The sequence below is a fragment of the Somniosus microcephalus genome, chromosome 8 (assembly GCF_052327205.1).
Source record: "Somniosus microcephalus isolate GS21.2 chromosome 8, FLI_Smic_1.0, whole genome shotgun sequence".
NCBI lineage: Eukaryota > Metazoa > Chordata > Chondrichthyes > Squaliformes > Somniosidae > Somniosus > Somniosus microcephalus.
The window spans coordinates 38,124,475-38,136,638 of NC_140994.1; the positions used below are offsets into that span (position 1 = coordinate 38,124,475).

The 12,164-nt window shown below is 51.7% G+C and overlaps 1 protein-coding gene across 1 annotated transcript in view; it reads left to right on the forward strand.

Moving 5' to 3' along the window:
* Positions 1–12,164, forward strand: part of btbd16 (BTB (POZ) domain containing 16) — a 151,788-nt gene that overhangs the window by 69,878 nt on the left and 69,746 nt on the right. Inside the window, exon 12 of the mRNA XM_085994590.1 lies at positions 5,087–5,178. Within this exon, the coding sequence (XP_085850716.1) occupies positions 5,087–5,178 (92 nt within the window). The remainder of the gene's footprint in view (positions 1–5,086; positions 5,179–12,164) is intronic.

Consider the following 12,164-nt stretch of genomic DNA (forward strand, 5'->3'; position numbering starts at 1 on the left):
TCCCTCCCCCTTCCCTCCTCCCTCCCTCTTCCTCCCTCCTCCTCCCTCCCCTTCCACTCCCTCCTCCTCCTCCCTCCCCCTCCATCCCCCTTCCCCCCTTCCCCCTCCTCCTCCTCCTCCTTGCCCCCCTTCCCCCTCCTCCCTCCCCCTTGCCCCCCTCCTCCCTCCCCCTTCCCCCCCTTCCCCCCTCCTCCCTCCCCCTTCCCCCCCTTCCCTCCCCCTTCCCCCCTTCCCCCTCCCCCTCCCCCCTCATCGCCCCCCTTCCCCCATCCCCCCGTCCCCCCACTCCTCCCCTCCCCTCCTCCCACTCCCCCTCCCCCTCCTCCCACTCCCCCCTCCTCCTCCCCCTCCTCCCCCTCCTCCTCCCCCTCCTCCCCCCCTCCTCCCCCTCCTCCCCCTTCCCCTTCCCTTCCCCTCCCCCACTCCTCCCCCTTCCCCTTCCCCACTCCCCCCTTCCCCTACTCCCCCTCCCCCCTCTCCTCCCCCTTCCCCCACTCCTCCCCCCTTCCCCCACTCCCCCCTCCCCTCCCCCTTCCCCCACTCCTCCCCCCTTTCCCCTTCCCCCACTCCCTCTCCCCCCCTCCCCTCCCCGTCCCCCCTCCACCTCCCCCCTCAGCCTCCTCCCCCCCTCCACTCCCCCCCTCCACTCCCCCCGCGTCGCACTCTCTCTTTCCCCCAGTCGCTCTCTCTCTCTCTTCCCCCCAGTCGCCTCTCTGTCTCTCTTCCCCCCAGTCGCTCTCTCTCTCTTCCCCCCAGTCGCTCTCTCTCTCTCTCTCTCCCCCCCAGTCGCTCTCTCTCTCCCTTCCCCCCAGTCGCTCTCTCTCTCTCTTCCCCCCCAGTTGCTCTCTCTCTCTCTCTTCCCCCCCAGTCGCTCTCTCTCTCTTCCCCCCCAGTCGCTCTCTCTCTCTCTTCCCCCCAGTCGCTCTCTCTCTCTCTTCTCCCCCCAGTCGCTCTCTCTCTCTCTTCCCCCCCAGTCGCTCTTTCTCTCTCTTCCCCCCCAGTCGCTCTCTCTCTCTCTCTTCCCCCCAGTCGCTCTCTCTCTCTCTTCCCCCCCAGTCGCTCTCTCTCTCTCTTCCCCCAGTCGCTCTCTCTCTCTCTTCCCCCCCAGTCGCTCTCTTTCTCTCTTCCCCCCAGTCGGCTCTCTTCTCTCTCTCTTCCCCCCAGTCGCTCTCTCTCTCTCTTCCCCCCAGTCGCTCTCTCTTCCCCCCGTCGCCCTCTTCTTCCCCCCGAGTCGCTCTCTCTTTTCCCCCCCAGCTGCTCTCTCTCTCCCCGAGTTGCTCCCTCTCTTCCCCCCCCAGTCGCGCTCTCTCTTCCCCCCCAGTCGCGCTCTCTCTTCTCCCCCAGTCGCGCTCTCTCTTCCCCCCCCTGTCGCTCGATCTCTCTCTTCCCCCCCAGTCGCGATCTCTCTTCCCCCCCAGTCGCGCTCTCTCTTCCCCCCAGTCACGCTCTCTTCCCCCCAGTCCGCTCTCTCTCTTCCCACCGCAGGCGCTCTCTTCTCTCTCTTTCCCCCAGTCGCTCTCTCTCTCTTTCCCCCCAGTCGCTCTCCTCTCCTCCCCCCCAGTCGCTCTCTCTCTTCCCCCCAGTCGCTCTCTCTCTTCCCCCCCCAGCTCGCTCTCTCTCTTCCCCCCCCAGGTCGCTCTCTCTCTTCCCCCACGTCGCTCTCTTCTCTTCCCCCAGTCGCTCTCTCTCTTCTCCCCCAGTCGCTCTCTCTCTCTCCCCCAGTCGCTCGTCTATCTTCCCCCAGTCGCGCTCTGCTTCTTCCCCCCAGTCGCGCTCTCTCTTCCCCCCAGTCACGCTCTCTTCCCCCCAGTCGCTCTCTCTCTTCCACCGCAGGCGCTCTCTTCTGTCTCTTTCCCCCCAGTCGCTCTCTCTCTCTTTCCCCCCAGTCGCTCTCCTCTCCTCCCCCCCAGTCGCTCTCTCTCTTCCCCCCAGTCGCTCTCTCTCTTCCCCCCAGTCGCTCTCTCTTCTTCCCCCCAGTCGCTCTCTATCTTCCCCCAGTCGCGCTCTCTCTCTTCCCCCCCAGTCGCTCTCTATCTTCCCCCCAGTCGCTCTCTCTCTTCCCCCCCAGTCGCTCTCTCTCTTCCCCCCCAGTCGCTCTCTCTCTTCCCCCCAGTCGCTCTCTCTCTTCCCCCACGTCGCTCTCTCTCTTCCCCCCAGTCGCTCTCTCTCTTCCCCCCAGTCGCTCTCTCTCTTCCCCCAGTCGCTCTCTCTCTTCCCCCCAGTCGCTCTCTATCTTCCCCCCAGTCGCGCTCTCTCTTCCCCCCCAGTCGCGCTCTCTCTTCCCCCCAGTCACGCTCTCTTCCCCCCAGTCGCTCTCTCTCTTCCACCGCAGGCGCTCTCTTCTCTCTCTTTCCCCCCAGTCGCTCTCTCTCTCTTTCCCCCCAGTCGCTCTCTCTCCTCCCCCCCAGTCGCTCTCTCTCTTCCCCCCCAGTCGCTCTCTCTCTTCCCCCCCAGTCGCTCTCTCCTCTTCCCCCCAGTCGCTCTCTCTCTTCCCCCAGTCGCTCTCTATCTCCCCCAGTCGCGCTCTCTCTCTTCCCCCCCAGTCGCTCTCTATCTTCCCCCCAGTCGCTCTCTCTCTTCCCCCCCAGTCACGCTCTCTCTTCCCCCCCAGTCGCTCTCTCTCTTCCCCCCCAGTCGCGCTCTCTCTTCCCCCCCAGTCGCGCTCTCTCTTCCCCCCCAGTCGCGCTCTCATCTTCCCCCCCAGTCGCGCTCTCTCTTCCCCCCAAGTCGCGCTCTCTCTTCCCCCCCAGTCGCGCTCTCTCTTCCCCCCCAGTCGCGCTCTCTCTTCCCCCCAGTCGCGCTCTCTCTCTTCCCCCCCAGTCGCGCTCTCTCTTCCCCCCCAGTCGCGCTCTCTCTTCCCCCCCAGTCGCGCTCTCTCTTCCCCCCCAGTCGCGCTCTCTCTTCCCCCCCAGTCGCGCTCTCTCTTCCCCCCCAGTCGCGCTCTCTCTTCCCCCCCAGTCACGCTCTCTCTTCCCCCCCAGTCGCGCTCTCTCTTCCCCCCCAGTCGTGCTCTCTCTTCCCCCCCAGTCGCGCTCTCTCTTCCCCCCCAGTCGCGCTCTCTCTTCCCCCCCAGTCGCGCTCTCTCTTCCCCCCCAGTCGCGCTCTCTCTTCCCCCCCAGTCGCGCTCTCTCTTCCCCCCCAGTCGCGCTCTCTCTTCCCCCCCAGTCGCGCTCTCTCTTCCCCCCCAGTCGCGCTCTCTCTTCCCCCCCAGTCGCGCTCTCTCTTCCCCCCCAGTCGCGCTCTCTCTTCCCCCCCAGTCGCGCTCTCTCTTCCCCCCCAGTCGCGCTCTCTCTTCCCCCCCAGTCGCGCTCTCTCTTCCCCCCAGTCGCGCTCTCTCTTCCCCCCCAGTCGCGCTCTCTCTTCCCCCCCAGTCGCGCTCTCTCTTCCCCCCCAGTCGCGCTCTCTCTTCCCCCCCAGTCGCGCTCTCTCTTCCCCCCCAGTCGCGCTCTCTCTTCCCCCCCAGTCGCGCTCTCTCTTCCCCCCCAGTCGCGCTCTCTCTTCCCCCCCAGTCGCGCTCTCTCTTCCCCCCCCAGTCGCGCTCTCTCTTCCCCCCCAGTCGCGCTCTCTCTTCCCCCCCAGTCGCGCTCTCTCTTCCCCCCCAGTCGCGCTCTCTCTTCCCCCCCAGTCGCGCTCTCTCTTCCCCCCCAGTCGCGCGCTCTCTTCCCCCCCAGTCGCGCTCTCTCTTCCCCCCCAGTCGCGCTCTCTTCCCCCCCAGTCGCGCTCTCTCTTCCCCCCAGTCGCGCTCTCTCTTCCCACCCAGTCGCGCTCTCTTCCCCCCCAGTCGCGCTCTCTCTTCCCCCCAGTCGCGCTCTCTCTTCCCCCTCAGTCGCGCTCTCTCTTCCCCCCCAGTCGCGCTCTCTTCCCCCCCAGTCGCGCTCTCTCTTCCCCCCAGTCGCGCTCTCTCTTCCTCCCCAGTCGCGCTCTCTCTTCCTCCCCAGTCGCGCTCTCTCTTCCCCCCAGTCGCGCTCTCTTCCCCCCAGTCGCGCTCTCTCTTCCCCCCAGTCGCGCTCTCTTCCCCCCAGTCGCTCTCTCTCTTCCACCGCAGTCGCTCTCTTCTCTCTCTTCCCCCCGTCGCTCTCTCTCTCTCTTTCCCCCAGTCGCTCTCTCTCTCTCTTTCCCCCCAGTCGCTCTCTCTCTCTCTTTCCCCCCAGTCGCTCTCTCTCTCTCCCCCCCAGTCGCTCTCTCTCTCTCTTCCCTACCAGTCGCTCTCTCTCTTCCCCCCCCAAGTCGCTCTCTCTCTTCCCCCCCCAGTCGCTCTCTCTTTTCCCCCCCCCGAGTCGCGCTCTCTCTTCCCCCCCCCAGTCACTCTCTCTCTTTCCCCCCCCCCGTCGCTCTCTCTCTTCCCTCCCGCCCCCCCCCAGTCGCTCTCTCTCTCTCTTCCAACAACAACATGCCCTCAAAAGACCCTCGGCACCGCCGGGCACTTCAGCTAGTATTAACATAAAGGTAGCGTACAGAGTAACCTAAATCAGGTAAACAAATGGGATTGGAGCGCATAGATTGTTTCCACTTTCAGAGTATTCATTTCTGCCTCTGACATGTTGATTCTAAGAAATCTTCTTGGCTCACAATGCCAGGTTTGATCAGGAGCTCTCGACCCACTTTTCAACTACCTCCCCGCTCTGCCCACCCCCCATGAATTCTACATGAGTTGTTAATGATTGGCATTTAATGAAGCCTTAGCAAGCAAACAGTTGCTTTGTTTTAAAACTTTTTGCTGATTTTCCTCAGCCCATTATTGGATAGGGGCAATCTTCAGACCAGTGCGTAACATGAACGAATAAGCCATGCGCACTTTCTACTTGTGCTGCACTACTGTTTCCACATGTCCAAAGTTTTGCTAAAGCTAGAAATCAGAGGAAACTAGCAGTGGGGTTTCAGAGGGTTCTTCCCAACAGAAAGGTGTGGGAATTTGATGCATGCCCTCTCTTCATATAATATTTTGCAGCTGCCTTAAGAATTCCTCTTTTCCTTATTTTGCAGTATTCTTCCTGTTGAGCCAATATTAAACCATGAAATAACGCTCTCATAGACAATGACAAGAAGATCTAACCACATTGCTTTAAGTGACACTTTTTCTCTGCAGTTTACATAAGCTGGTCGTCTATCTGGAAAAGGATATTCGACAAAAGTACTTTGGACTGTTTCAGACCATCCGATTACATGGAATAACTGAAAGTAAGCAAGTTCTCTAAACTGCTGATTTTTAAATGTCAAACAGTGTTGTTATGTTCATTACTGTGGAATGTCACATATAATTTTAAACCAAAACCAGGCTCTGGAAATACTGACAGCACCACACAGCAAGAATATTTCAATGTCTTGTTTATTCAAACATGCTGATTTTATTATTCTACATGATTGTTCCATATACTACTGTGAATTGGCTTGTCCCACTGTTCTCCAACAATAGTTTTAATTGTTTCATTTGGCTTTAGAGAATAACTGCAAAATAACTTGCAGATCTACTCATATATATGCTGTAGTATGCCAATGCAAACATATGCTTTAAAATTCATCTGAATCCTTCTGCTGATGGTATTCCCCCAACTGATCTTAAATCTAAAGATAATTTTTATTCGGAAATGCTACATAACCGTTATAAACATCATGATATATAACGGGCTATTTTTGCAATGCTTTTTAGGATAAGACAAAAAAGCAATTCCTATTATGGTTACCGAGAAACCCACTCCTCACTTCCAGCCACAGGCCCTGGACATTGTGCGAATAATATTTCTATTAATTTTTTAATCTGTTAATTACTCAGGTTGCTGAGATTTGAAAAAGGTTCACTATCTAATTAATATTAGGGATTGATTCATCCGACAAGTTGGGCCAGTACCATCAAATATCATCAAATATCTCATTTTGGTATCCACTTGCAGGTATTCGCCCATGTTCAATCTGGCCAGAATCATAGGCTGGAATTTTCCAGTTGCTGAACGTGCGGGTTTGGGGGGCAGGTTGGCAGTAAAAATCCCAGAAATTGCATTTAACTCGGGCGGCTTTGAAGGCATGACATGGACCCGATCGGCAGAGGTGGGTGACCTCATTCAGTCATTAACTGCTTGTTGAGAGACCCTTAAGAGGGTTTTTAACACCAGCTTTTGACTTTTACTATAGCAGCACGGGATTCACGCAGCTTGGGTACCTCGCCTGTGAAGGGGAGGCAGAAACTCAGTGACCATTGGCATTTCCATTCATTGAGAGCTGGAAAAAGCACATAAATACTCCAACATTACACCTCATTGCTTACCTCATGGAAAAGGCTCTTGCTGACTCCATTTTGTTCACAGATTTAGGTGTCAGCAGTTTGCAGGTCATTTCTGAAACCACGGAAGCCACTCTCACCACATTGCTACTCAGTAGCCCAACATTGAGGGATTGGCCCTCTGATCTCCCCCTTACCTGCCATCTACTATGTCCGCATGGGTGCCGCCTATACTACCTCACTTTGATCCTCAGAATCGGACCAAGATGAGCCCCAGCACCAGCAGCAGCAGCAGCAGCAACCACAACAGCAGCTTTCTCTTCAACGACCTGATGCTCCACGGGAGAGAGGGGGCACCACAGGACTACAGTGCGGCGGAGGCAATACCCCCAACACAGGGTATACAGGCAGAGGATGAGCTTCCTCAACATGGCTGAGCAGCAGTGCTTCAGGAGGCTCAGGCATTTGCACCAGGTTGTCACAGACATTTGTAGCTTGCTGGAACAAGACCTGCTGCCCAGAGGTCCTAGTGGATACTCCTTACCAGTGGCTGCAAAAGTCACCACCGCCCCCAACATCTTCACCTTAGGCTTCTTCCAGGTGCTCTCCAGCTCCTTGCTAGCAGGGAAGTGAGGGTGGCCCATGAGAGGGATGATGGTGACAGGGGACATGGAAGTGGGGGCTCTGCTCAAAGCGCTTCCACTTCTACCCCATTGCCTCCCCCTCAGTCAGAGCCCCACATGCTGCCTCGGATCCCGATGACCAAGTCTGCCCCTGCATAGTTGCAGGAGGTGTAACATTTGCATATTGATTTATCATTGGCCCGCAGGCATCTGTAAGGAATACCTATTATATTCACATGTGATCACATGCTGAGTTGTCATTGGCCTGCAGGCATCTGTAAGGACTGCTATTGTTTAGAAGACCCAGGGGGTACTGACTCCATCTTGTCCTCACAGTGCTGTATTGATTGAGAAAGCTTACAGACCTGATGCTTCATTAAAAGAGTTTAAACTGTAATACTCCATTGTCCTGCAATTTATTAGTTTTGTACAAAGTGTGCAAAACAAGACAGGAGGAGCAGTCTTTGGTGGGGCCCTCTCTGGCTCCAAATCCCGGAGAACGTCCGCCAAAAGTGTCAAAGCAGTCGCAGCAGAGAAGTGAGCAGCCTGCCTCTACCTCTGTTGAAGCCACAGCGGTTGTACCTCATGTGGAAAAGAAAAAAGACACAACATTTCCAACATTTAGATTTTGCTGTATGACATCATAATTGACTGATTATTCTATTTTATTTATCCGTCCGAATTTTAAATGTTTTTATTTTGTTGCCTTCTGTTCTTTTTGCTTGTAATAATTTATTTCCTGATAATCTGCTGTTGAGAAAACAATATGAATGAGTGTCAGTTAGTTCGTGCCCTACACTGAAGTGCCCTATAATCTATACTGCAACACACTCCATACAACTGTTGGAAAAATAGAAAAATAATCTTTAAAGTTCTATAATGTATTATAAAGAATGGCAAAAAGCTGGCAGTGTGAATAAAGCAGCAAATAAATCTTGAAGTTCTGCATGCATCAGTAAATAACTTGTACTTTGCTCTTCGACTATGCCACCATCAAATTGCTTGCACCTAGAGTTTAACTTTCTCTTTTCCAGTCCCAGTTTTGTACTTGGGGTTCTTTAAGACCATAAAACGCAACAGAGCACACATTTTGTCCTTATTAATAAACAATGCCAGTGATGTTTATCAGGTAAGAGTCATGGAACCATTGAGACATAGAAGTTTACAGCATTCAGGAAGGCCATTCAGCCTAATGTGTTGCAGAAAATACCTAAGAAGTAACTGTTTACCCATATTTTGGTTAAATATGTCTATATAATTGTGTCTGTAAGACTGTATGATTGTAGAGTCCAGACAGCATTTCTCACTGGTAAATGCTAACGATGTGAAATTATCAGCATGGATCAATCAGATCTGAAGAATAATTAGGTAAAGGAAAAACTGGCTTCAATTCCTGCTTCTGATCCCTATCCAGCACTCCCTGTTGGAAATCGCCTAGGTGTGGATTTGGGTGAGGACACGATTGACTTTGGCAGTGATGCCTTCCATGTTTGAATAGCCTGCTGCAACTCCATGGCAAAGCTCACACATGGATAGCCATTTGAGAGAGGGCTATTGTTGTCCATAGAATTGTCTTCTAATAAAATAAGCACCCTAAAATAAAATAGAACATTCTAGTCAATTCATACAGTAGGTTCATTGCAGTAATTGTGATTTAAATAAAAATCTTTGGAATTTTGCGACTGTTACATTGGCAATATGCTTTACGTTTATCATTTTTTGCTGTTAGTGAGACTAGTTTTTTTCTCCTTGTGCATTGTTTTACAGTACACCCAGAGTGGCTGAATGTACAGACAGCTGGCTTCTTTCCAAGCCCCTAATAATGTTGGTGTAAAACTGGCAGGAGGGAGATCTACGAGAGCAATGGCTCTACTTGTGAGTTTTCCTCTCTTTCAGTGGTAAAGCTCATGGGCTCCACTTACCACATTCCCATGAGGGGAAAATGGAGATTGAGTATTTGGAATGTGAAGGATTGTGGATATGACTCCCTGACCTTACACTCTCTTGCACATTGGTAATATATGCGATGAGTCATCAAACTGCCTTGGTTTATTCATTTGTAATTATTTCATATTTTTAGAATCTAAATGCCAGGTTGCTGTAGGCTTTTGTTCATTGATGAAGAAACATTGAGAAATTTTCAGACTTGTTATTTGTAAAATACGGACCACAATTATTTGTTCATTAAAAAAAATCACGAACCATAAAACTCATGTTGAAACTACTGTGGAGCAGGAAAAGTGACTGACTTGTGACTCATCGACCAAAGAATGAGACATTTCTCCCCTACGAAAAGCATATCAATTTTGCTGCAGAGAATGGTATTTTAGTCTTGTCTGTCTCCTTTTAGCTCTTTTGTTTTTACTAAGTCTCTTCCACCCTTTTGCAAGGTGCTTACCACTGCTTCTAGTTCCAGTAAACGTACTCAAAGTTCTGTGTTCATTCTTCTGTTTTGAAAATGGGGCATAATATAACATGCCTAGACTTTCAGAAAGCCCTCAAATAAGTTGCACATGAAATGCTACAACACAAGTTAAGGCAGTAGATATCCCAAGAAGTACTTGCAGGCGAATAATGAATTGGCTATGAAAGAAAAAGCAGCGGCTACAAATGTTCAGGTGCCACTAAACTAGGCAGGGCAGTCTGATGAAGCAGCCAAACAATCACAGAAGGACTTAAACATTTGCATGTAAACAGAACTGTGGCAGATGAAATGCAGTACAGAAAAGTGCAAGATCTTACATACTTGAACAAAAATGGGGAACCTACTTAATGAATGGTGTTAACCTAGCTAAGGGAGTAGGTGAAAGTGATCCAAGAGTGGTGGTAGACTCAATTCTGACCACTGCAGAACATCAATTAACAAAGTGAACCAAATGCTGAGCTACATTGTCAAATTGGTAGTTTTTGATGTGCCTCAATGAATCCGAGACTCAACGTTAACGGAGCAAAGCAAGGCTTTTATTAACTCAGAAAGTAATACACAGTGGAGAAGTGTCTCTCATCCAGAGATCTGCTGTACTGCCTGTGAGACATGCTGGGGCCTGCTTAAGTAGGGGCCAGGTATGGGCAGAGCCCTACACACAATACAATACAGGTAAGGAAATGAAACTGAAACTAAACTCCCCTGCTTGTCACAGTCACAGGCACAATCAAACACAGAGAATACAGAGTGCCTGATGAATGGCATATTTCATCACAGTTTTAAAGCCTGCATTTCCTGCTGAAGCTGTATAGTACTCTGGCCAGGCCAAACTTTGAGTACTGCATTCAGTTCTGGTCACTGAAGGAAACATCCAAGTTGTGGAAACAGTCCAGAAGTGAGTCATAAGGTTGATCCTTAGTGGGTAATTTTAACTTTTGGTGATAGTGTAAAATGGGCAATTTACAACTGTCCCAATTTCTCTTTCTGTTGAAGTCAGAGGATTGTATTAGGAGAACAAATAAATTAGAGTAACGTTGGGGGCGAAATTCGGTTACGCTCCGGTGAGGAAGCAGAGCGCTATCTCGTGCGCTCCACTTCATCGGGGGCGCAAACTGCGGGAGCACCAGAGCGCGACACGGCCGCTCCGCATAGTGCTGACGCGTTTCAGTGCCCCTCCCCTTCCGTTAAAGGGGAGGGATGCTGTGAGCTCTGCAGGGCATCCGATGGCCCACACTAACCCACCAGGGCGGCGTAGTGCCATGGCTGCAGCCCGGAACAGAGATGTGGTGCCGGGCTGTGCGATGGCGGCCATTGAACACTGCGACCCGTGAGGCTGGCACTGACACTGCTCGTGGCAGCCTTGCAGGGCGCAGCCGAATTTCTGCCACGGGGCAGTAAGGGGTCGCGGCGAGGCGCTAAGGAGTCCTGATGCACAGTGATGATGTCATTGCTGCGGCGCAGCAGCCTGGGGCACTACTGGCGGGGGCGCGGCGCTATCGTTTAGCACCTCAGTAGCACCCCGCTGAATTTCTCGGGTGGCGCTGCCCCGCCCGGGCGATAAGCTCTTTGTGCCCCGTTAACCCCCCCCGGAGGTGCTACCAGCAGGCACAAAGGAGCCAAATTTTGCGGCCTTTGACTCTTCAGTCGTAAAAGGAGGTAAATGAAACTGAACCTTACAGAGGTGTATAAGGTATTAAATTGAATAGAAAGGTTAATCCAAAGCATTATTTCAAGTTAAGCCATGACTGCAGGTTGAGAGGACTTGGGTATGAACAGTTAGAAGATAAGTTCAGGAGTGATATTGCGAAGCACCTATTGCACAAAAAGTGACAGTCTTCTGGGTAGGATACTGGAGGCAAAAATTAGGGAATCTTTCAAGAGGCAGTTGGATGTTGTGAATTGTATATTTCTATGGAAGAAAAAACTAGATGTGATCTTTTTGAAAATTACAAAAAATGATGAGGTAGAGAGGAAAGGAATGAACACACAAACAAATGAATGATGATACAGCAGGACAATATCAATTGTGACTGACAGCCAAGCTTTCAAATCCAGAGTAAATAGTGTAATGATCAATAACATGTCATTCTATAGTGGACACTGGGTGGAGCCGTAGAGCTGTATATAGCTGTATGTATAAGACTACACTACCCAGCTGTATGTATATTAAGACTACATTACCCATGAGGCACTAGGCTACCCACAAGGCAGCAGTCAAGATGGAAGCCTCTACAGATACTGTACCTAGTCCACGTGGGCTCAATAAAGTGTCTAGCAAAAGCTAGCTGTGTTCATAATAAGAATGTCTATTTATTAATGAACATAAGAAATAGATGTTATGTTTTTTTTCTCTATCCTAACACAGCATTAAAGTGAGATGCTATTCCTGTGGTTGCACACTTTTTGTCAATGTCTTGGCTAGCAACATGAAAATGATATCAGGACTTCACTGAATCATTTTGCTATTTGAGATAAGGGGCTGGATTTTACTTACCGAGACAAGTTGGGGGCGGGACTGCTGCCTTCCGGGTCCCGCCCCCAGCGACGTCTGACAAACTGACGTTATTTAGCCCTGATCAGCCTTGTTAAGCCCGCCCTGCGGGCTTGGCGGCCAATTAAGGGAAAGCCGGTGTCAGATGGCGTCAGTTGATGACGCTTCATCTGCCGGTTTTCTTAAAGGCATATGCACCACACTTGTTTGACAGATGATTTGACAGTGTTTGACAGCATTGAGGTGCTGTCAAACGCTGACAAGGAGGACACAAATAACCTCCCAGAGATGTCGGGGAACATAGGGTCTGATGAAAGGGAGGAACTGAAAGAAATCAGTATTTGTAGGGAAATGGTGTTAGGGAAATTGATGGGATTGAGGGCCGATAAATCCCCAGAGCCTGATAATCTA